General features: G+C 37.0%; 1 protein-coding gene across 5 annotated transcripts in view; it reads right to left on the reverse strand.

Moving 5' to 3' along the window:
- Positions 1 to 23577, reverse strand: part of UCHL3 (ubiquitin C-terminal hydrolase L3) — a 59348-nt gene extending 35771 nt beyond the window's left edge. For 2 of the 5 annotated variants that reach the window (XM_032314744.1, XM_032314743.1), the window contains exons 1-6: positions 23231 to 23569; positions 23102 to 23113; positions 14439 to 14567; positions 11216 to 11372; positions 10784 to 10869; positions 8727 to 8774 (exon numbers count right to left, since the gene is read on the reverse strand). In XM_032314744.1, the coding sequence (XP_032170635.1) occupies positions 8727 to 8774; positions 10784 to 10869; positions 11216 to 11372; positions 14439 to 14567; positions 23102 to 23113; positions 23231 to 23272 (474 nt within the window). In that variant the 5' untranslated portion in view covers positions 23273 to 23569. Of the gene's footprint in view, positions 1 to 8726; positions 8775 to 10783; positions 10870 to 11215; positions 11373 to 14438; positions 14568 to 23101; positions 23114 to 23230 lie in introns of all 5 variants that reach the window. The other 3 variants (XM_032314740.1, XM_032314745.1, XM_032314742.1) reach the window with 3 other exon arrangements.
- Between the last annotated feature and the right edge of the window lie 2611 nt (positions 23578 to 26188).

Raw genomic sequence — 26188 nt, forward strand, 5'->3', positions numbered from 1 at the left:
ACATTTCTTACCCTTCAACAACTAATTTAATCTATCTATAATCATTTTTTAGTGATAGTAAATAACTGATTACATGATTGGAGACATGGTAAATAACTGATTACATGATTGGAGACATGGTGATAGTGTTTGAGTATTACTTAGCCATCAAAAAGAATGAAATCTTGCCATGTGCAATGATGTGGATGGAACTAGAAGGTATTATGGTAAGTGAAGTAAGTCAGTCAGAGAAAGACAAATACCATATGATTTCACTCATATGTGGAACTTAAGAAAAGAACAGTTGGGCATAGGGGAAGGGAAGGAAAAAAAAGATAAAAACAGAGAGGGAGGCAAACCATAAGAGACTCTTGACTACAGGGAGCACACTGAGGGTTGCTGGAGGGGGTGTGGGTGGGAGGATGGGGTAACTGGATAATGGGCATTAAGGAGGGCACTTTATGTAATGAGCACTGGGTATTACATGCAACTGATGAATCCCTAATTTCTGCCCCTGAAACTAGTAACAGACTTTATGTTAACTAAACTGAATTTAAATTAAAAAAAAAAAAAAAGAAAAGAAAATAGAGGAATGAAAAGAACCACTCCAATAACATTTTCCCAATTATGACTAAATCTAATTTGAACTCCCTCCCTCAAATTCAGCTCCTCCACTCAACTTTACATATACTTTTGAATCATGCCTCTATCTGGGTAATGATATGCAGAAGGAATGACAGCAATAAAAAAAGATGGAGATGGAGAAGAGATGGAGGCAAAAGCATAAGAAGTTAGGATAGGTGTTACAGAGAATTTCTCAATTTTAAGAATGAAATAAAATGAAGTTGCCCAAAAGATTAACCTTAAGTCTTGTTGGAATGGAATAAAGAAAATTAGGTGCGGAAAGTAAATGTAGAAAAAAAATCAGAAAGTGCTAATTTCAGATTTCTTAACAAAAGTGGACTATACAACTTAAAAAGCATACTTTTCACCAGAGTTCCATTTGTTTCCATCTGATTCTTCCAAGAATATAAAGAACTTAAACTGTACATTATATAAGAACTAAGTTTCTTCCTAATTGGTTTAGCTTCTTTCAAAGACAGGAAAGAAAAAAACCTTAAAGAAGAGAAATAAATGTGAATATCTTAATTGACTCCAATTCTAACATAATCAAAATCATTCAAAACTGTACTGCAGAGTAAAATGAAACCATGGAAACCATACTTCTACAATAATGAAAATGAAACCTGACACTGTTTTCCTCCACTGACAGTCTGCACTAATTGGGCCAAAAAGCAAATTAAATACACACACACACACATTTTATTTTTAACTATGTATACATATATGAATGCATACCTGAAATCACAAGTTACCCTTTGCTTACCTTACCTAACCTTAAACTTCCTCTTACAGGACAACAACACTAACCAGAATAGATTATTACATATTTCATCATAAATAAATTACAATTTAATTTCACAATTTAAATTCATTCTGTAAACTTTTCCTAAAGATCTTTGAACTGTCATTAGCAATCACACTTATTATTTTCCTCTATCACACATGCTAAAATTTAAAAATAGAATTTAACCCTGGCAAGGGTTATTTTTGAGGCTATCTCCACTGAAGTGAGAGATCCTTAAAGACACAAAATGTGTCTTATTCATCTTGTACATGCAGCTCCTAGAACAGTGCCTGGCATTATAGGTGCTCAGACAGGTTATGTGGTTGATCAAATGAAAGAAAGACAATTTTATATTCTGTAACAAAAATCTTAAAAACGTTCATCCCTTTGTCTCAATATTCTACCTAAAAGTAACTTAAAGAACCTAGAATGAATACTTGAATAAAGATATTTAATGAAATTATAGTTTTAACTTGAAAAACTGAAAACAAAACAAATATCCAAAGTTTAAAAAAATGCAAAGTAAATTATGATTCATTCACATGATAGTACACAGCCACAAAGAATTTTTTATGAGGAGGTCTTGAAGAGACAAGAAGAGATAGAATATAAAGATAAAGATAAAATAAAAATAAGATAATATAAGATAAAGATAAAAATATAAGATAAAGATAAAGATATAAAGATAAAATATAAAGAAAAAAAAATCCCACAAAATTTTTTGATCTTTTTTTGAAGATTTTTGAAGATTCTTTTTGATGATTTCATTTATTTATTTATTTATTTGATGCAGAGAGAGAGAGAGAGAGAGCACGCGCACACACGCATGCACAAGCAGGGGGAACGGCAGAGGGAGATGCAAAGAAAAAGGGAGAAGCTGACTCCCCACTGTGTAGGCTCCATCCCAGAACCCTGAGATCATGACCTGAGCTGAAGGGACACCCGACTGACTGAGCCATCCAGCTGCTCCTTAACTGTTTAAAAGATAAATTTAAAAGGGGGGTACCTGAGAGGCATCTGACTCTTGGTTTCAGCTAAGGTTATGATCCCACGGGTCATGAGATCAAGCCCTGGAGTGGGTTCTGAACTCAGTATGGAATCTACTTGTGATTCTTTCCTTCCATTCTCCACCTTTTCCCCTACCCCCACTTGTACAAACATATTCTCTCTCTCTAATAAATAAATCTTACAAAAAAAAAAAAAGGATAAATTTTAAAGGGGTGCCTGGGTGACTCCCATAGTTAAGCATCCAATTCTTAATTTCAGCTCAGGTCATGATCTCAGGGTTGTGAGATCAAGCCACAAGTCAGCTTCCATGCTAGGCATGAAGCCTGCTTAAGATTCTCTCTCCCACTCTCCCTTTGACTCTCCCAATTGCCTCTCTCAAAAAAAAAAAAAAAAAAAAAAGGAGGGGGCACCTGGGTGGCTCAATCAGTTGGGTGTCTGCCTTCAGCTCAGGTCATGATCCCAGGATCCCGAGATTGAGCCCTATATTGGGCTCCTGATCAGCGGAGAGCCTGCTTCCTCTGCCATCTGTTCCCCCTGCTTGTGCTCTTTCTCGCTATTTCTGTCACTCAAATAAAATAAATAAAATCTTTAAAAAAAGATAAATTTTAAAGAAAAGATTGGAAGTATATATATATATACTATATATACTTGGAAGTATATATATATACTTCCAATATATATATTTGATATATATATATCAAAAAGCATTTTTGCTACACTTTCCATATTGGCATGCTTATTTAAAACCATAAATAAAACAACAGTGCCACCTTCTATTACTTTTCTTTATTATTATAAACTTGAATGGAGGGTTCTGAGCAGTAAAATAAATTTATTCTTTTGTAAAAAGTCAGAAGATCTCTACTTTTATCTGGACTGGCTCCCAGACTAATATGGACAAATGACAAACTTTAGAAAGTGCTTTTGAGATAAGCAGCAACAAAATAAAAGTACAGTTTAAAGGCAAATTAAATACCTTTTTGGATTTTTTTCTTTTCTTCACATTGGACTTGTAGATTGCTTCCATTATTGTATCACTGATACTTGTTCACAATTTTAAAAACACATTATTTAAGTTCCTCATAGCTCATTGTTCTTTTATCTTAAGTGAAAAATGAAAGCAATAATTTTCAGTATAGGTTAATGAAACATAAGTGAGGTGGGGCTACTGTCTAAATTTCTGGATTAGAAATTTAGTATGCCTAAGTATGTCTCAGTATTATGGTGGGATGGTGGGAGAGGGAAAACCATACAAGAAAACAGACAACTGGCCAATAGTAGCATATTAAGGCCAATCTTCTGAAAACACTATTTCATCTGGGTGGTTTGACTTACTGATCTCTCATTTAGTCTACAAATCTCTACATGCACTAAGGCTCCTGCCTGTCCTACTTCCATGAACGTGTTCTGACAGAGTACCAACGATGTCAATGATGACCACCATTGCAATTACATATTATTACTGTCTCCTCTTCCTCTAACCACTTCCTTTAACACCAACATGTCCTGGGATTTATTGTGGTCCACCACTATTCTCCCTCTATAGAATTCTCAAGGTTCTAACTACTACCCAAATACAAAAGATTTCAGGTATCTCCCCGAAGCTTTAGGCTCCATATCTAACTTCTACACAGATGACCCATAAATTCACCTTAAACCCGATATGCTGAAAACTCAATGCACATCTTTGGTGACTCCCCATTGCCTATAAAATCCAAGCCCCTCCTTGTTCGAGCTTCACCTTATTACTTCTTCCTCTGCCTCATCTGGACCATACTAGAGTCTCATCCTCCGCCATCCATATTCATTTTTCTGAATGCCTAATAAAATTACCACCTAATATTTACTGAAGGTCCGTTACATGCCAAGAACTATTCTAAACACTTTACCTGATTAACCCATCCAACTTCACAGCAATCCCATAGAGTAGATGCTACTGTTTCCACTTTACGGCTGTGGAAAGTATCTTGTCTAAGCTACAAAGTAGTGGAGTCAGCATACAAACCTATATCCTGTGTTCCTTACCTTTGTATATGCAATTTCTCATATATGCCTACACATGCCAAGCACTGTCCTGGGTATTCAAGGTGAATGGGACAAACAAGGCCCATGACCACATGGGGCTTATAGTCTAGTAAGTAAACAAAAAACAAATAAACAAAACACCTTATTACAAATCACTTAAAAGTTCCATGAAGAAAATAAATAGGATTTTATGACAGAAAATTCAGAAGTGAATATATTTAACAGTGATAAAAGAAAAGCCTCTTTGAAAAAATGACTTTTAAGAAGCGACCTCACAGATAAAGTGCTAACTACACAGATAGGAGGGATATTTCCAGAAGAGTACTGAATCAATAGAAAGCACTAAGATGGTGTTACAGATGAACTGCATTCCCCCAAAATGCTCATGTTGAAGTGCTGACCCCCAACTGGAGTTAGGGTCTTCGGGGGCATAACTGAGGTTAATAATGTGGGATCCAACTGGATAGGACTGGTGTCCTTACAAGAAGAAGAGAAGATACCAGAGATCACTCCATCGATGGATAGATCAATCAATCTCTCTCTCTCTATCTCTCCCTCTCTCCATATGCACACAGAGGAAAGGCCAGGTAAGGACACAAATACCCATCTACAAGCCAGGAAGAGAGGCTCACCAGAAACCAACCCTGATGGCACCATGATATTGACTTCTAGCCTCCAGAACTGTGAGAAAATAAATTTCTGTTGCTTAGGCCACCCAGTCTTTGATATTTTGTTATGGCAGCCCAAGCAAACAAATATGAATCTTAAAGACTTAGTTGTTTTCCAGGAACTGACAAAAACCAGTGTGCTAGAATACAGAGACAATGGAGATAATAATATGTCAAAAACTCTTATGTCCATCTTGGCAGATGAACCTTAAATGAGACAATCACAAAAATAGTATCTGGGGCAAATGTTTTAAGCTGGTTCAGACTGGATTTGAAAATGTATGCTGTGGGTTTTTGTTTCCTCAGTGACTGGGAGTCAATAAAATAGTGACTAAAATACAGTAATTTATAGTCCACCGTGGAATGCACAAAACAGCCCCACACAACAAAGAACTGAACCCTTCCCAAAATGAGAGTAGTGCCCTATTGAAGAAAAATGGCTAATGGGTATATCTTGTTTACACAGAGAACTATGGAAAAAACAAGGATGGGGGGGTTGTTGTTGCTGTTTAGTTCTTACATCACTAAAGATAGTTCTAAGGGAATTATGGTGAAATAATAAGTATGTGTGGTGCCCACGTGCAAGGGATGGTGTTGGGTATTTTGGAGCAGATCCAAATGAACCAGATACCAATCCTAGGTCTAAGAGCCACAGTAATACAGTAGATATGACACCCCATTTCATCAAATATAAGGTACCAGTCATTATGTGATGTGTCACATTTTATGCACAGCTAAGCAAGTAAATTACAACATTAACTGTAAAATTACATCCTAATTTCAGGGCTGTTAAAATGTAGGGAGAAAAAGTGAAAAAGTATACATCTTAAATAAATGAAAAAGAACATGAAAATAGCTAAATGCAAATAATAGAAGTCATATAAAAGAGCCAATAGAGGGGTGCCTGGGTGGCTCAGTGGGTTAAAGCCTCTGCTTTCGGCTCAGGTCATGAGCCCAGGGTCCTGGGATCGAGCCCCACATCGGGCTGTCTGCTCAGCAGGGAGCCTGCTTTCCTTCCTATCTCTCTGCCTGCCTCTCTGCCTCCTTGTGATCTCTGTCTGTTAGATAAATTAAAAAAAAAAAAAAAAAAAGCCAACAGAAGGAATGGGTTGTTTCATGCAGAAGGTAGTATTTAAGCCAAATCTTGAAGAATGGGTAGAATTAGGAAAAACAGAGATTGACAAAGGAATTTTTTTATTAAGAGTATACTGCAAGAGGTAAAGCATAACAACAATTAAGTGAGGGATGGCCAGAGAGAAATATTTAAAGAGAAAACACTGATGAAAAGTTGGAAGGATAGGGCTGGGAAAACCTTGAATACAGCTAGGCTAAAGAAGTTGAAATTTATTATATATGCTTGGGGAATGGTTCTCAAACACTTTTCGTTTTTTCATCCAATACACTTTGGGGGTATAGTATACGTAAAAAAATAGGGTCATTCAAGCAGTGATCCTCAACTATAGGAGATGCAAAATGACCAAAAGCAATTAATTTTCTGAGAGTAAATTTAGAAAAAGCTGTCCAGAAAATCCTAACTTCTATCCCCACCTCACCTTGAAAATCACAAAAAAAAAAACAAACCAAAAAAAAAAACACACAAAACAGAAAAATCTGAGTACCCACAATAATCAAGTTACAATTCAGGAAAAGTAATCCAGGAGAACAATGTAAAAAGGAATAAATATTAGAATAAAGATTAAGATTGAAAATCTACATAAGAATCTGATCTTCTAGGAAGAAATGAAATAAATTCATATTCGATTAGTGATAATGGGGAAAATGTATGATGCAACTATTATAAGAAACAGGAAGAATAAAGGGAAGAAAAAGTTGAAAGTACAACATAATAAGCTCAAACAAGGACGAGTGCATTCTAAAATATTGGTGGTCATTCAGGTCATTTAGATAATGTCTAAAAGTTTAAGATTAAGATGAAGTAAAGTGGAGGGGTGCCTGGGTGGCTCAGTCGTTAAGCGTCTGCCTTCGGCTCAGGTCATGATCCCAGGGTCCTGGAATCAAGTCCCGCATCAAGCCCCGTGCTCAGCAGGAAGCCTCCTTCTCCCTCTCCCACTCTCCCTGCTTGTGTTCCCTCTCTCGCTGTCTCTCTCTTCTCTCTCTCTATCAAATAAATAAATAAATAAAATCTAAGGGAAAAAAAAAAAGAATGTGAATCCTTTAAAAAAAATTAAGATGAAGAAAAATAGAATTTAGGTCTGGAAAAAACTGTGAACATCATCTAAAAACAATTACTGAAGAATGACATGGATAAAGCCATGAAAAAGAAGGCAAAAGAAGGTATCACAGAGAAAACTTTTTGAAGTAAACATGTATTAAAGCATTTAATAGCTCTACTATAAATTACTGTCTTCATATTTTATAATAATCTCATGCTGATCATCATCATTGCTAATTTTAATACTATAAGTTTACCAACAAGAAAGCAAAGCATAATGAAGATGAAGAACATGCTTAGGATTATACAAAGCAATTAAAAAAGGGAGCATTTCATTCATTTCCAATCTAGTGTTACAGTCATTTAGAGATGCTGTGTGTGTGTGTGTGTGTATGTGTGCGTAGACTCAGTCAAAAAGCAATATTCTACACCCCTGAAAACAGAATTTGAGAGCAACCAAGACGTTATAATATCACTATAGGGAGAATTAGTGTTTAAATTCCTAGACAGCTTTATTCTAAACACTCAGTTATCCAGTATAATCTATGAAAAACTGCAGTTATATCACAGTATTGAATCATTTTCTCCTTAAAAAAAAAAAAACAAAACTAAAAAACCCTTTTTGGAGATAGTAACTATATTTAAGAACAGTATTTTTAGATCAGATATTTTTCAAGTATTTTTCCAAGTATTGTTAAAGCACAAAGGCAATATGATCTCTGTATGTGAAAAAACCTGGTTTCAAGTCACACATGGATAAGAGAAAAGAAAATCTCTAATTCTCTGGTGTTAGCACTTAAATGTGTTATAAATTTACCAAACGACTTTAATTAAACTCTACTTGTTTTGACTGAAATACCTTTTGACAAACTTCCTCCAAGAGTAGAAACATGAAGCTTGTAGGGAAGGAAAAGAAATGGAGAGGGAATGAGAGAATGAGAGAAACCAAGAGAACAAAAAAAAGAAAAAAAAAAAGAGAGAGAGAGAGAGAGACAAAATAAGGAGAGGAGAGGTGACCCAGGTAAAGAACTACTATGAGAATGAAGATGGCAGAAATCTTTTTGCCCCCAAACAAATTTTGTGAGCAAAGAGAATGATGGGGCTTTTTGCAGGAGCTTGGGCATGATTAAAAGTCTGGAAAATCCTACAGGTTCATCTGCTTGTATTATCACGCAGGTATTTTTCTCAAATCACTTGCACAAGTCGGAAGAATCTAATAAGGAAGCTGCAACCCGCCCACAGTCTGCAATCCTTCTAAATGATCAAACTGTGATGGCCAATATCAAAGTGCCTATTAACAGCTTATCGATACATGTTCTTGAGCTACTTCATGACTACTTTTACATAAGCAGATTCCCTCTAAGGAAAAAAAATGTCCAAGTGATTTTCTAAAACTACATGCCACACAACAACACCAGAGTTAAACTTACACAGGGCAAGAAAAGTTTTGAAAAATGTGAAATACCTCAGTCTGACCTTCATGGGCACTGGTCTCATGAGTGACTCGAATAGCCTGTAATAAGAACACAAGATATTAAGTGGAAAAAATGATTATATCCAAATTTTTAAAAGAAAACAACAACGCTAAATTCTAACACCTAAAGCTTTGTTAAGAGATAACAAATTGGAAGAAAATTAGGAAGAGTTTAATATTAAAGAATGATTTCTGGGTAACCAAATGAATTCTCTACTTTCCAACACACAAATCCCTGAAGACTTAGGAAAGAGACAATCTGATTACTTGTCATTTCCAGATGTGAAGTAGGAGTCATTTAAATTATTTGTTAGAACTGACGTGTTGGGCACTAGGGCGCCTGGGTGGCTCAGTGGGTTGAGCCTCTGCCTTTGGCTCAAGTCATGATCCTAGGGTCCTGGGATTGAGCCCCGAATCAGGTTCTCTTCTCAGTGGGGAGCCTGCTTCCACCTCTCTCTCTGCCTATCTCCCTGCCTACTTGTAATCTGTGTCAAATAAATAAATAAAATCTTTAAAAAAAAAAAAAAAAAAAGAACTGACACCTTAACACTTTATTCAACTGGGACTAGAATAAAGTAAGCATCTCACAGATAGAGACGGAAAAAGCTTATCTCATCTGTTTCTCCAGGTTACATGCTCCTCTGCAGCTCTGGCTATAGTTATGCTTAATCATGCAGCTTCAGTCAGCAGTTTCAAATGGGGAGCAAAAAGCATGCACTTATCAGAAACTAGAGATTTTAGCTTTCTGAACTTTTTAAAAAAAAAAAAAAGCCCTTACAATACCCACTATTAGCAAAGATGAAGAAAATAGGCAAAAGTAGTAAATTTGGGGTGAAAGTACCTTTATGAATGGCAATTTGGCAGTAAGTGTCAAAGCCTTAAAAACATGCAAACTGTTGGATCCAGCAATTTCTGTTCTAGGAGTTGATTTACACGTAACTGTACATAAGTATATATAATTAAGGATATTTGCAAAGATTTCGCTACAATAATATACCTTGTAGTATTTTTTAAATGGTGAATAAAGAGGAAAAATATTAAATTTCCAACAATAATTTATTGGTGAAATAAAATACTGCTCAATGGAAAGCTATGCAGCCATTAAATGATGATGTCAAATATATACTTACTGGTATGTAATACGTTTGTGATAAGTTAAGTGAAAAAAGCAAGTTATAAAACAGTATTACAGTGTGATCAAATTTTTGTTTTAAAAAATTGTGTATATACATATATACTCCCTATAAAAAATATGACTAATGGTGGCTACCTCTCATTGGTGGGATTACTGGTGATTTTTATATTGTTTATTTTACTTTTGTGGAAAATAAAGATATTTTATGAGATCTGCAGGTTTTTTTAAGAAAAAAATTAAGATAATTGAAGTATATAAAAATGCTAAAACAACATAATCAAATCAATGACTTTACTGGGCACAAACTCTGTTCAAGTCATTTTTCTAGCCAAATAATCTGTATACTACACTGCTTCTAATTTTAGAGAATTTACCATCTACGTAATAGTGTTACTAAAAGGTAAAAAGAACCTCAAAAGAAAAATAGATTTCAAAGCCAATAAAATTTAAATGCCACTCTAAAACAATTCTATGAAATTGTACAATTATTTAAAAGTAGATTATGGCTTGTGTCTTCACACATGCAAAAACATTAATAAGAGCATAAGAGAACCAAAGTGTGGTCTAGAATCTACCATTAAACTTTTGCTTTTTCCATTGGTCTTCAGCCTTGTTTCAGATTCCCAGTGAAAGACAAATAGAGTATTGGCAGGCATATATATATTATAGGGAATGGTAAGCAATAGCCAATCATAAAACATTTTCAAAATTTGTCAATAAAATTTTTTTCTCTAATTCAGCTCTGGATGTAGAAAAGTGGCAATTTATCAATATTTATGGATATTTCAGGTAATGACACAACAAAAACCGTAAGTGCTCAAAACTATAGTTTTAAGACAAACCCCCAAACAGAATCTACAATCCCACAAAACTTTGCCCATAACTGAGATTGAGACAGAAAGAAGGTACCGACGTCATAGTTCTCTAGATATCTGGCTCGTTCTTCAGGACTCATTGACACGGACTCCTCGAGGAATTTTTTCAAGGTTGATCCAGATTCTGAGAATGTTAAAAAAGATCAAATTGAGAAGGTTTGCTATCTCACTGATACATGAAAATACTAGAAGCATGTTAACTTTTTCAGGTAAAAACTTCTTCACTGGTAAATTGGGAATGTAAGAAAATTTGGATAAATGATAGGCTTTTGTTTGTTCATGGGTCATATAAAAGAATGGGAAAGATTAGTATTTCTTCTACACAATACTTCCCACTATAAAAGAAAGGAGAGGAAAAGGTTTCCTTTAATACTTGAAAAGAGAGAACTATAGCACCACCTACTGCTCAATAGGTTAACTTTTAACTTGGGTGGGGGTGAGGGCATAAACAGTAATATAAAATCATTTACCAAAGTGCATCTTGTCTTTATTGTTGGCAATAGCATGGATCAGTCCAATTGTTCCACAGGCATTGCTGATTGTTTGCTTCATGAAATATACTGATGATGTAACATCTTGTCCCTGAGATTTTATTTTTTCCTCCTCCTCTGTTCTGAATACTTCATACTATTAAAAAAAAGTCAATAGTCTAAATATGAAAATAATACATTAAAAAGAAATCGAACATAGGGGCTCCTGGGTGGCTCAGTTGGTTAAGCGGCTGCCTTTGGCTCAGGTCATGATCCCAGGGTCCTGGGATCGAGTCCCACATCAGGCTCCCTGCTCTGTGGAGAGCCTGCTTCTCCCTCTCCTTCCGCCTGCCATTCTGCCTACTTGTGCTCTCTATCTCTCTGTCAAATAATTAAAATCTTAAAAAAAAAAAAATGAAATCAAACATAAAACTGGGGGGCGCCTGGGTGGCTCAGTGGGTTAAGCTGCTGCCTTCGGCTCAGGTCATGATCTCAGGGTCCTGGGATCGAGCCCACATCAGGCTCTCTGCTCAGCAGGGAGCCTGCTTCCTCCTCTCTCTCTCTCTCTCTGTCTGCCTCTCTGCCCACTTGTGATCTCTCTCTGTCAAATAAATAATAAAACTTTAAAAAAAACATAAAACTGGGACACTTCTAACTATTCATCAATAGGGGTTTGGTTAACATACTATGGCATATCTTAATGGAATACTATAAAGCACTTAAAAAGAACAAAATAGATTTACATATTCCAACTCAGAAATTTGTCCATGATTATAGGGTGGTTCTAGGTCAATATATATTAATATGATTCTCATTTATGTTTTTAAAATATCTACTTTATAGGGGCACCTGGGTGACTCAGTTGGTTAAGCCTCTGCCTCCTGATTTTGACTCAACTCATGGTCTAAAGGTCCATGAGAGGGAGCCCAGCGTCAGGCTCTGCACTAGGCAGAGGCTGGTTAGATTCTCTCTCTCCCTCTGCCCCTCCCCATCCACTCATGTGCATATGTGCATTCTCTCTCTCCGATAGATTACAAAATAAAAAAGGTTTAAGGTTTAAGGGGCGCCTGGGTGGCTCAGCCAATTAAGCACCTGCCTTGGGCTCAGGTCGTGATCTTGAGGTCCTGGGATAGAGCCCTGCATCAGACTCCCTGCTTACTGGGGAGTCTGTTTCTCTCTCCTTCTGCCGCTCCCCTCTGCTCATGCTCTCTTTCACTCTCTCTCTCTCCCTCTCACTCAAATAAATATTAAAAAGAAAAAAGAACACAGAAGCCTGAAACACTTCATATTCCTCAAATATCCACTAGATATCTTTTGAGTGACTTTAATATATCACTTATGAATGGAATGAGAATATACCAAATTGTAAGAGAGATCCTGAAGTGGTAGATGCCATTATATTCTCCACTTCAGTATTTGAGAATTTGTGTTCTTTCTAGCAGTAGGCACAATGAGCTTTTCAGTACTGGTGATCTACTAAATGAAGAGTCCAATTGATAAGGACAACAGGCTTTTTTAAAAATACTAAAGACCCACTAAATGAAGGAGACCAATCCAGTTTATTCTTTAACTTTAAAAAGTGAATTAAAAAATTTTAAAAATAAGAAGAAACTTTAAAAGAAAGATAGATCATTAAACTCATGTTTTGGGAAATTTCCAATTCAGATCATAAACTCACATTTGTATCACACCAACTAAGAAATCCTAAGCTTTAAGCAGCTGTTTTCTTTTCTTTTTATTGTTCCTTACAATTGGAATAAGGGATAGCTATCCTGGGATAGCTATCTACTGGCTTATTTTAGTAATTTAAAAAAAATTAATTAATTACAATAAAGCTGGACTAAGAGTAAACTTAAGCATCCTAATGCCTTCTCAAATTTCAGAATTATTACAGCCTTACCATTAAAACTAGTTTAGTCTAATAATGGATAATCAACAAGAAATTTCTAACTTTGAGTTCCTATATTATAAACAGCAAATATGAATAAACATCCCTTCCTTAATTAATTTGTTTTATAGAACCTTAAGTAGAAAAGAGAAGTATTTCAGTATTTTTAATTTATATTGAATTGAGGCTAATTAGTTTTGGCATAAAGAAAATTATCCAGGAATTTCTAGGACTGAACAAAGCCTAATTCTTACTGACTGTGAGACCTGGCTCCACTCATTCCTGAAAAATAAGATGACCTGAGCATGTATTTACCAAGTCATCAATACTTCACTTCTCTCACATCTTTCCATTTACTTCTTCATTTTTCACAACTACTGACTTCATCCTGTTGTTTCTAAATTTAAAATAAAAATCAGAAAAAATCAGAAGGATATGAACTCAAAAGCTGTTTTAAAATGAACTTAAAAGGGGCGCCTGGGTGGCGCAGTGGGTTAGGCCTCTGGCTTTGGCTCAGGTTGTGGTCTCAGGGTCCTGGAATCGAGCCCCGCATTGGGTTCTCTGCTCAGTGGGAAGCCTGCTTCCCCTTCTCTCTCTACCTGCCTCTCTGACTACTTGTGATCTCTTTCTCTCTGTCAGATAAATAAGTAAAATCTTTAAAAAGATAAAATAAAATAAAATGAACTTAAAAGTTCTGCCTCCATAATGCATATATCTAGACATTTTAGTAGAAAGGCCTGAAGTATGGAGGTATGAAATTAAATACAGAACCCTAAGAAAAGCTAATTATAATCCCCAACACATCCTAAATCTGCCAGTTAAGCTGTATTTAAACTTAATGATTTCCAAACATACTGAGTTTATTCTGAAAATAACATAACCCCTGTCATTAGTTATACCTACCTCCTTAAAGACTTCTTTTTTACATATATTGGAAACAATTACATATTTTATATACTGAAATTGTGAATATTCTTTATTCATGCCTCTTCTCTAAGACAGATTTAAGATTATTCCAGTACCTTACATTTCTAAAGTAGATACGACGAAATGTGATTAAAAGTGATATCAAAACATGCTGAGGCAAACTAATCATATTTTATAAAAGAAGAAAACCAGTCAAGTTAAAATCTAACTCAGAGCTTTATTGTCAATCTATAAATCAAAATCTAAATATCATCTCTTTAATAAAATTAGGCCTTTAAGATGTCTTTTAGATTTCCTTAATTTTATATAAGGGAGTCATCTGTTCTTAAAGAAGAGCATGTTTTTAATTCAACATCGAAAGAGAACATTACATTTACCAGCAACTTTATTATCTTAGTCAACAATTACCTTTTCTGTAATAGGGAAGAGAAGTAACACTGCACACACCGGTCTTGGTACCATGCTAAGGAGTTCAGGATCCATTCCATATACATCAACAAACTGCCAGTTAGGATGTAGACCTAGTTGTTTGAGAAACTGGTAAAAGGTGAAAATAAACAAAAATTGTAGTGTTAACAGGGAAATAATGAACATGTATTACTGAGTATCTAATACATAAAAGAGAATGAAAGGTACAATTATTAATGATGTTTGGTAAGAATGAAGTAAAGCAGGTTTTCCATGAACAGGGTGGGAGGAAATAGCAATATATTTATACCAATTAAGAAAAATTAAAATTTTGGGGCGCCTGGGTGGCTCAGTGGGTTAAAGCCTCTGCCTTCAGCTCAGGTCGTAATCCCAGGGTCCTGGGATTGAGTCTCACATCAGGAGCTCTGCTCAACAGGGAGCCTGCTTCCTCCTCTCTCTCTCTCTGCCTGCCTCTCTGCCTACTTGCGATCTCTGTCAAATAAATAAATAAAAATCTTAAAAAAAAAAAGAGAAAGAAACATTGAAATTTTATAATATACTAAGCAAAATTCTTTTTTTCAAAATCTATTACTTTGGGATTGAACATAATAAACCAGGACTTCACCAAACACTACAAATTAGTTTGGTTGATATGTTAAACTCATTCCCAATATATGATTTTTAAGAAGGTGTATTTAAGTCCTAGCAAATAAAGAATTATATTAGATGATAAACACAGTTTATCCACTTACCAAAGATGATGCTTGAGGTTTAAGACAGACATTTATCACAAATTATATCAATGAGCAAAAAGTACATAAAGCCAAAAAAGCCCAGTGATTATATGAACACCAGAAAATCCTTGATATAAGAAGTAAACTATGGGCTTCCTGACCCCTACTATACAGTGAAACCTATTCAACTTCATTATCTCTCATACTTGGCAAAACAACTGTAACAAAAGATTAGTGATTTTTTAAACTCTTAAGATTTCATAGGAAAATAAAATGTCAGACCCTAATCTATTGCAGCGAGAAAAAATAATGAGAATGATGTCAATTTCACAGTGAAGTCTTAATAAGTATTTGTGTTGAATGAAGCTATTGATTTATAAAAGTAAACGATCACTGGGGCGCCTGGGTGGCTCAATGGATTAAAGCCTCTGCCTTTGGCTCAGGTCATGATCCCAAGGTCCTGGGATTGAGCCCCGCATCGGGCTCCCTGCTCAGCAGGGAGCCTACTTACTCCTCTCTCTCTGCCTGCCTTTCTGCCTACTTGTGATCTCTGTCTGTCAAGTAAATAAGCAAAATCTTAAAAATAAATAAATAAATAAAAGTAAACCATTACAAAATAAGGTTTAGACGACAGAAAAAAAAGCAGACAGGAAAAAAAATCATATTAAAAATGCATCATGGGACACCTGGTGGCTCAGTTGTCTGACATTGACTCTTCATTTCAGCTCATGATCTCAGGGTTATGAGACTGAACCCCATTTTGGGCTCCCCGCTGGGCGTGGAGACTGTTTAAGATTCTCCTTCTCTCTCTGCCCCTCCCCCTCTAAAAAAGTGGGTCATTATATCTTACTTCAAGAATATAAATTAATGGGGTGCCTGAGTGGCTCAGTTCAGTTAAGCGTCCAATTCTTGATTTCAGCTCAGGTCATGATCTCAGCATTGTGAGATCAAGCCCCATGTTGGGCGTTGCGCTGAGCATGGAGTCTGCTTAGAAGTCTCTCTCTCCCTTGCCCTCTGCCCCTTCCTCCCCTCTCTGAGCACTCTCTTTCTCTCTCTTTCTCTAATATATATATATATATATATTCTCTCTCTTTCTCTAATATATATATATATATATATATATTTAAACAATGTTAGGTCAGTAGGTAACACATGTATATATATGTGTATACATATATAAAACACATATTGTTAGGTCAATAGGTAACATATTGTCAATAACATTGATAATGTTAGGTCAAAACATATATATATAATATGTGTGTGTGTATATATAGAGAGATATATACACACATACCTATTGACCTAACATTATCTAAAATTTGAAAATAAGACAGTGCCTTGGGTACTTCTCCCTGAAGAATGATCGCATGTACCTGGACTATCAGCTGAGATCTTGCAAAACCAACAGAAACAATGCCATGTTACATAAACCGTGCCATTCGTCTCATACAGTCAGGTTCTATAAGAAAAGGCCTTCCTAATTAAATAGCTAGTCAGTCTCCTTCTCTGCCTGGTGAAGAAACTCTAATTAATGATAATATGGTTGGTCAAAAATAAGGTCCTAGATACATTTAATAAGAAATATATGGAATTTAAAAAAATCTCTTGGTGGAATGTGCTCACCACCTAATTAAGTTAATCAAGTCACATGCCCTCCAACAGCCTGGTGTCACAGAAATCAATGCACTCCTTTATATTATACCTATTCTTCATCTGATTCCCCTCACTCCAAACTAATTTTCTCTCCATTCTCCACTTTCTCTAAAATTCTTAGTTGATGCCCTTCTCAATATTCAGTTTTATGTAGAAACCAAAAAGAATTAAAACTGACAAAGTCAAGGGAAGGAACGGTGTCTTATTCATTTTTTTAATCCCATCCCCTAGCACTGTACCTGGCTAAACCAAAGACACTAAAGTTTTACTTGTTGAACTGAAGATTATATCTCTATTTTAACAGATAATCTTGCCATCTCTATGTCTATATATGTCCATTAAGCTCTGGACATGTATTTAAAATATGTTCATTTTTATTTGTGTCATGTTAAATAGATGGAAAAAATATATTTGCCTAATCTAAAACCAGGCATTCGTTTAATCAACTCAGAATAGTACCTGCCCAGTCTACAACCATACCATCCTGAACGCACCCCGATCTTGCCTGATCTCAGAAGCTAAGCAGCGTCATGCCTGGTTAGTACTTGGTTGGGAGAATACTACCTGCCCAGGATTGAGACCTCTAAAAGGAAAAGTATCATGAACCCCAATGAGAGGATTTAAATTATTTAATTTTATATACCCCAAAAAGTCATGCTGTCATAAAATTATAAAACAAGATGGTACACATAACAGAGTAATTTCACATCTGTGCCACAAACAGCAAGTAAGACTTAAATATTTTAGTGACAGTGTGGACAAGACTGGCCAATTTCTGTGAAGTAGAAGCCTTTTTCTCAACTGGCTCCACAGCAACCAAAGTTGTTAAGTATGAAAAGTACCAAGATCTAGGGCAGCAACTCTAGTGAGATTGGTAAGTAACAAACTGAGGAATGAACGACTAAGTTAACATATAAAGGGCTAAATTTTAACTGGAATCACACTTTTTAAAACTTTTTACTCATATTACTAATCAAATGAGATTGATACAAAAAAAATTCAGTCATTATCAAGAATATTAGCTGCACCCTCTGACCAGATTTCTGTAAGATTCACACAGGAAGTCACTATACAAATAAAAAGAACAAAGGCAGCTATTAATAGTAACTACCTCTGGGAAGTTGAGAAAGGGTGAGGAAGAAGGCTTTTAACTTTCACCTCTTACTTTTTTTTTTAATCATGAAGCTGTCCTACATTGATTATTAAGACAAAAACAAAACCTGCGTTTAAAATTACCCTATGCAAATAGAGAAAGACTGAATGGAAATTCTCTAAAATATTGACTGCAGTTAGCTTGGGTGGTGTGAATTCAACTTTTATTTTCCAGTTTTTAAAAAATGTGTTATTTTCACAATAGGTATATATAGTTTGTAAGTTACAAAAAGCTATAGAACTGACACACATATGTATTTTAGTTAAATTTACAAAACTGGGAGAAAACTCAAAATAACAATCTTAAAACTACTCCAAAATAAATCTCTCCAGACTGCCCACAGAGTATTCTTTATATGCATTTGCAAAGCCATCTCTACACAATTAGAAGCATCCCGTTTGCACTGAGCAGGCTAAATGGTATTATAACCTCGAATACCATATTTTTGGCTTTTCTAAACATTGGATAATAAAATAACAAAATTCTGGCTGATAAGCTCACTAAACTTTCACAGTACCATTAAAATTTTGGCCAGTCAAGAAAAATGAGAAGGGGTACTTTAGGGGCACCTGGCTGGCTCAGTCAGTTAAGTGTCTGACTTCAGCTCAGGTCATGATCTCAGGATCCTGGGATGGAGCCCTGTGTCTGGCTCCCTGCTAACAGGGAGTCTGCTTGTCTCTCTCACTCTGTCCCTCCCCCTGCTCCTCATGCATGCTCTCTCATGATCCTTAGGTCACTTATTTTTTTTATTCTATGGTCCAATGATAAAATTTTCCACCAAATAAATTTAAAATTATTTTTAAATATTTTTAAAAGCTATCATGTATCAGAAACCACGCTATAGGCTTTAAGTACTTCACCATTATTGCAACAGGCAAGGTAGCTTTTATTAAATCCTTTTCCCAGTTGAGAACATGGAGTCTGAGAGTTTACATGATTTTTTAAGCACACACTGCCAGACCCACATGCAGAGCTCTGGATGCTCTCATCCCTATTTACTTTTCTAGCCTCGTTTTTTTACTGTCTGAAGTCTCTTTTTTTGTATCTTGTTCTCTAACTTTAGCTACAAAGTCTACATTCTCAAAGGGTCTATAACCACCTCTACTCTCCAGGTTTTTGCACACAAGTTAGATTTCTCTACATGAAAAATTGTTACCTTCTACCCCTAATTTATAGGGAATTCTTCCTCCTTTTAGGTGACAAATAACAAAAACACTGATTTTAGAAATTTAAGAAAATAGAAAAATAATATTCACTTTCCTTTTAAATTTGTTCTAAAGCCACTTTCTCCAGTCTTTAATGGCCTGCTCACGGCAACAACAGATTCTGCCTTATTACTAAATTGTTAATGATTTAGGTTCTAACAGAAATTTTACTTATTTAGTACTTGCTTGACATTACTACTAATAAACATATATTAGGAATAATGGCTAGATGCAGAAATGAGTTAAATGAGAATAATTTTTTCTATCACTTAACTGATTTTATTCCAGGTAAGTCTTACCTGCAACATGACAAAATATCCTTAAAAGGGACTAACAGCATATTAATCAATAAGAAAAATCATTGCTTACCACACCTACAGAGACACATGGTTACTAGTTAGTATCTGACATTTAATAATGTTCTCCATATAGTAAATATGGATTGATCATTCTTCTACAAACTAGGTACCATTAAAACATAAAATAGTACTTGTTCAAATTAAGAGTACAATAATATGCAACTATCAAACTGTAACAAGTAAAAGGCCTAAGATTCCTTTAAGTTAGGGAAATAGGGAGTGTGGGGATAGATGCTATTGGGGTGTATCTATGGTTTAATTTATTAATTCTCCAAATTCTAAGTCAGTTATTAAATTTCTATTCTTTTTCCACCCTCATTTTTGTCACTAATATATAGACAATAAAGAAAAAAACCACAAAAATTTGGTTAGAACTAATCACTTCTTAGATATCTGGCCATTCTTCCCTAAAAGCATATTACTTCTTTAAAACAAATTGAACCATGTCAAAGCAAGCCAGAAATAGGAAAGAATCATACACTAAAATAACATCTTTTCCCTGTTTATGTCACCTCAGAATGGCCTCCTGTCACCATCCAACCTATTATGTTTCTCCTAATGGAGAAACAGTATCCTATTAATTTTTTTCATTGTACTTAAAACAATTGCTAATTGTTTGCCTACTTGTTTATTGTCTATCTTCACACTGAAATGAAAAACAGAAAACCATGAATATTTTAATCACCAGAATAACCAGCTCCCTCTTATAAAAGATATTATTTCTATTATATGAATATTATTATAAAAGGTATTACTATTTATAATATATTATGTGAATAATATTATTAATTAATTGAAAAAGTACATTTTGGTCTTGGGGGTTTTTTTAGTGAATGCATTTTATACTTTATTACGATTACCTAGGAAAAGTCCAGTAGCAGCTGGATCGCATCACAGCTGAATAAATTTATATCTTATTAACAAATAACATTATAATCTAAAAAACAGTTTTATTCATTAGTCTGTTCTATGGTTGGTTAATTACACTGATTGACTTTGGAATGATGAACTAGCTTTGCAATACCTGCATTAAACTGCTTAGTCTTGAAATATTAACCTTTTCACACATTGCTACATTCTCTTTGCTAACATTTTGTTGAAGATTTTTAGATCCCATGAGGGATACTGGTTTGCAGTTACTCATATTATGGCTTATCCAGTAATGCTGGCCATTAAAATGAATTCCTAAGTGTCCCTCTTTCTTCTATGTTTATGTAGAATTGGTATTATTTCTTCCTTAAATAATCTTCTCAAGGGATGCAGAAAAGTCATCTGAGAAAATCGAACACGGATTCATGGTAATAACTCTCAGAAAAATAGGAAAAAAAGTAAATTTCTCTATATGAGAAAAAGTATTTACTGAAACCCTTCAATTAATATACCAAATGATGAAAAATCAAATGTTTTCCACCCAAGGTCTGGTACAAGACAAGCATGTCCTCTCTTTCCATTCTAGTCAACTTTGTACTGAAGGTCCCAACCAGTGGAATAAGAAATATTAAAGTACACAGATTGAAAAAGAAGAAATAAAAAGGTCTATTCCCAGACAATACGATGGTCTATATAGAATGCCCCAAAACATTCATAAGAAAGCCACCAGAATAAGTGAATTTAGCAAGGTAGTAGGATATAAGTCAACATACATAAATCAACCGCATCTCCATACATAACAATGGACAATTAGAAATTTAAAAATTTAAAACAGTATCATTTACAACAGTACTGAAAATCCTTAATATTCAAGTATATATCTTATAAAATATATGTAAGACTTAAATGCTAAAACTACAAAACACTGTTGAATGAAATGAAAGACCCAAGTAAATGATGAGATATTTATTATCTTGGGCTTCCTGACCCCTACTATACAGTGAAACCTATTCAACTTCATTATCTCTCATACTTGGCAAAACAACTGTAACAAAGGATTACTTTTACTTGGGTCTTATCCAAGTAAATGATGGATTACAAGACTCAATATTTTTAGGATGTTAATTTTCCCCAAATTAAATCTATATACTTAGACACACATTCACCATCAAAATCACAATTTTTTGGTAGAACTTGACAAGGTGATTCTAAAATTTATATGCTAAGGCAAAAGAACTAAAATAACCAAAAACAATTTCAAAAATGAACAAAGTAGGAGGATACTCGCCATTTGAGTTCAAGATTTACTACAAAACTATAGTAATCAAAACAGTGTGGTATTGAGAAAAGAACAGACACACAGATAAATGAAAAAGAACAGAGTCTACATGTATGGTAAATTAATTTTTCACAACAGGTGTAAATATCATTTTGGATTAAGTCTGAAAAAAAATACCTCCTTCCTCTGGCTCTAAATCAGAAGTTGTAAATACTGATTTTTTTTTCAGGCCCCCAATTTTTTTTACAAAAGGGTCAAAATATTTCAAGGAAAAAATGAACAGCAAATTTCAAAGGTGGGAAACTAAAGAAAATGTACATGATAATGGGCAGGGAATGCCACCTAAAGAGTAATATAAACGATATATGCTGGTTTTCAGTTTTGTATGTTTCTAGGTTACTAAAGAGACAAGAGTTTGGAGTCATTCCGAAAGCATAAAATAAACTGCATAAGATGAAGGATTTGGTCTCAACATTAAGATAAAGCATTTCTATCTACTTTTGGTATATAAGAAATTTTTGAAAGGTTTCTACAAGGTTTGAAAACCAAAAATCAATTAAGTACATGATGAATCATTATTCTTTGGTGATGAAAAGGAAGATCATGTTGGGGGGTGGGGGAGTACATCATATAATAAAGTAAGAGGGTAGTAAAAAGTCAATGAGCTGTTGAGAATGAAAAACAGGTTAAGACAAAATACACCTGAGCAAATCAAAAGTTTATATACCGGGTAGCACTTATTGTTCTTTTAAGGAGCGGCTAGGAGATGTTCCCTTTTCCCTTCCCAAACCTGAAACTTCCATACCCTCTAGAGGACTGTTCAAGGGCTGGTAGGTGGGCAAAGAATGGCGTGGGTTTCTATTAGTGCGCTTTCTGTGGTATCAAAGCAAAACTGAATTCCAGATTTAAGAGACTGGAAGAGAAAGGGGGCGTGGCGGGGAAGAGAAGGGACTTGATGGAGCAAGAGAAGATGATTGGAAGATGATTTCATAGTGCAGGCGGTGGATGAAATTACAAGGACTGGGTGGGCGAGTTTACAAAGCTTGGAGTCAGGTAGTGTAGACAAATTAGTCACCCAGAAGGTCCAAGGGTTGGGAAATGATGGAATCGGCACGAGTAAAACGAAGAGGGAGGAGGTATGGGAATACAGGGTCAACACGCCACAAGCCTCAGACCCGGAGACCCCAGGAAACGCGATGACTGGGCAATGGGACCAGAGGAGGGGCTGAGACAGCGGGGAGCATCTCCAGGAGCCAGGTGGGAGGCACACGCCGTAGAGGGGGCACACTCGTCAGAAGCAGAGCAAGAGGGGCCCTCACGGAATCTAATTCCAGGTTCCTAGTGAGCGCAGAGATGCAGGCTGGCAGGGAGGGCTCCGGGGTCGCGAGCGGCAGACACCTCACTCACCTGGTTGGTGACCTGAAAACGAAACAGAGAACACAATTTATAGAAACAAACTGCTCCCGACTAGCCGCGGCGGCCCGCTTCCCTCGACCCCTGCCCGCGGACTCAGGCCCAGATCCGAGCCGCGCTCACCTCGGGATTGGCCTCCAGCGGCAGCCAGCGCTGACCCTCCATCGCCGCTGCGCCCGGCCCCTCTCCAGGTCTGACAGCCGCCGCCGTCGCAGCCGCCGCCGCTTCCGCCCCCGCGCTTCTTGACCTGGGACCGTCTAACCCTCCGCCCCCACCCCGGGAGGGGGGCTGAAGAACGAAGCGGAGCTTGGCAACACTCTAGCCCCTTTCTTGCTCCCTGCAGAGCCACACTCAAGCCTTACAAATTAAGATACAATGGAGAGGAGAAGAGAAGCCACCTCCCTACTGCCCAAGGAAAAAGAACCTGAATCCACAGCCAGCTCCCCTCTCACTTGGACTGTTCCTATCCAAGGCAGGCGCTCGCGCGCTACGCATGCGCCATGCAAGGGCCGGGGACCGCATGTTCGCCCGTGCCCTCCCATTCCTGCAGCTTCATCTGGAGGCGCTAGGGGGCGCCCGAGAGGCGAGACGGGACTGCCACCCACACATCAAGACCCCTGAAGGCCAGGATGCCCAGGAGTCCTGTCCCAAAAGCTCTTTTGTCACAGTGCAGTTGATATATTGGCCTTTTCTAATGTTGTAGAATGGGGCAGGGGTAAGGGACGGAGGGTGTGGGGGGAGGGACTGTGCCCTCTGAATACCTATTCAGTTACGTCTGAAAAAAAAAAAATGCCAAGCATCAGTTAAGAATCAGACTGCATTCACCATAGGGTAGAAGAGGTAGACAGAAGAATGAAAAATCACAGTGAAGTATGATACATATGTGATAGTGGTAGCGTGAGGCGTAGAACTGCAGAGATGTGCAGCTAGATGGGGGAGGGTATGTTCAGAGGCTTCCAGCAGAAGGTAAACAGATGGAGTGAACTTTTTTAAAAGATTTTATTTATTTACTTGACAGAGATCACAAGTAGGCAGCAAGGAAGGCGGGGGGGGGGGGCACCGAGCATAGAGCCCAGTGCGGGGGGGGGGGGGGGGGGGCGGTGCTTGGATCCCAGGACCCTGAGATCATGACCTGAGCCGAAGGCAGAGGCTTAAACCTACTGAGCCACCCAGGAGCTCCTGGAGTGAACTCTTGGGCACCTGAGTGGCTCGGTAGGTTAAAGCCTCTGCCTTTGGCTCAGGTCATGATCCCAGGGTCCTGGGATCGAGCCCCGCATCTGGCTCTCTGCTCCACGGGGCGCCTGCTTCCTCTTCTCTCTCTGCCTGCCTCTCTGCCTACTTGTGATCTCTGTCAAATAAATAAATAAAAATCTTAAAAAAAAAAAAAAAGACATAGGGAACTCTTAAGACTTTAGCCAGGCAGAGAGGAGGATGCTCTGAAGAAGGGAAAGTATGCACTGCGACTGTAGACCCAGAAAGACTGAAGGGCTGAGGTTAGAGGTGATGCTGGAGAGGTAAGAAGGGACAAGCCCATCCGGACATCCGGGCTTCATTCTGAAAACAGCAAGGAACCATGGAAGGATTTTACACAGGATTTTCATCTCTCTCCTCCACCAATCTGTAAATTCCATGAGGTCTGCAGGAGTGTCTTTTTAAATTCTTCACATTGTTTCCCTAAAGCCTCACCCAGTGTCTGATACATAGTAGATGCTCGATAAATACTTGAGGAACGAATAGAATCATCAGATATGCTGAAATATAATTTGTCAATAATGTAGGATATGTGTAAGAGTGAAATGTTGAGAGAATTAAGGCAATAACCATGGAGACGGAGAGGTAGGCACAGATTAAAGAGAAACTGCTTTAAGGAGGTATCCCTTTGATGAGCAGGAATTGTCAATGGTAACCATAGATTTGATCTGGGGGTCCAGTGCATACTGCTACTCTGCACCCAATAGAGGGCATTCCAGGAGAGGAGAATTTAGAAGTGAGAAAAAGAGGGACCCCTAGGTGGCTCAGTCAGTTAAGTGACTGCCTTTGGCTCAGGTCATGATTCTAGGTCCTGGAATTGAGTCCAGTGTCAGGCTCCTCGCTCATTGGGGAGCCTGTTTCTCCCTGCCTTTTCTACTTGCTCTCCCTGCCTGCTTGGGTTCTCTCTCTTTCTCTGACAAATAAATAAATAAAATTTCAAAAAAAAAAGTGGGAAAAAAGTAATTTTATTATACTGAGTTTGTCCTTCTTGAGGAATGTCCAGCTCTCCCATTCATGTCCTTCTGGCCACTGTTTTTTGACCTCCAGGGAATTTTCAATCTTTTGACTCCTTTCTCTCCTTATCTATCTGATAGATTGCTGTTATACCTACCCATAAGTGACTTGGTAAATCTGAAATGTCCAGCTAATGATAAGCAGTCATTGTTGCATAATACTGAGTTGTATGGCCAGGCTTTCAGCAGTGTGCCAGGGGCTGCTTTTCAAATGACAGACTATCAGAGAATGGCCTTGCTCCAGAAAGTTGAGGTTCTGCACTGTGATTCTCTTGTTAGGATTACCTAAAACTCCACATAGCATCCTTACTGACCGTGGACCGCTCTAGTATCATCAGATCTGCTGAGACATAGGGCCAAACTGCGAGCAGCTTGCATTTCAGCATAGACTTGCTACAGAGCACTATCTTGCTCAGGGACCCACTCAAACTGGCAGCCATCCATGTTGCCCAATAAATGTGTTGCAGCTATATTTTCAAGTGTGGCATATGCTGCTCTCAGAAAGCCAGAGAGGCTCAAGTCTTCTGCCTCTTCCCTATTAATAGGAATTGCAAGATGAAGTAAATTATTCCTCACCTTAGAGAGGCTGTCCCAGTATGCCCCCAGACTCATAAATACTCATACAAATATTATGTAGTAGGCCCCTAATCTTTGTAAGGTTTAACTTCCACACTCTGGCATGAATATACCCATCACTCTATTGAAGGCAGCACTTTTCAAACTTGAATGTGCATACAAACATCTGGGGAATCTGAAATGCAGATTTTGATTCAGTAAGTCTGAGGTGGAACTCCGGATTCTGCATTATTGGCCCCAA

Source organism: Mustela erminea, chromosome 15 (assembly GCF_009829155.1).
Source record: "Mustela erminea isolate mMusErm1 chromosome 15, mMusErm1.Pri, whole genome shotgun sequence".
Taxonomy (NCBI): domain Eukaryota; kingdom Metazoa; phylum Chordata; class Mammalia; order Carnivora; family Mustelidae; genus Mustela; species Mustela erminea.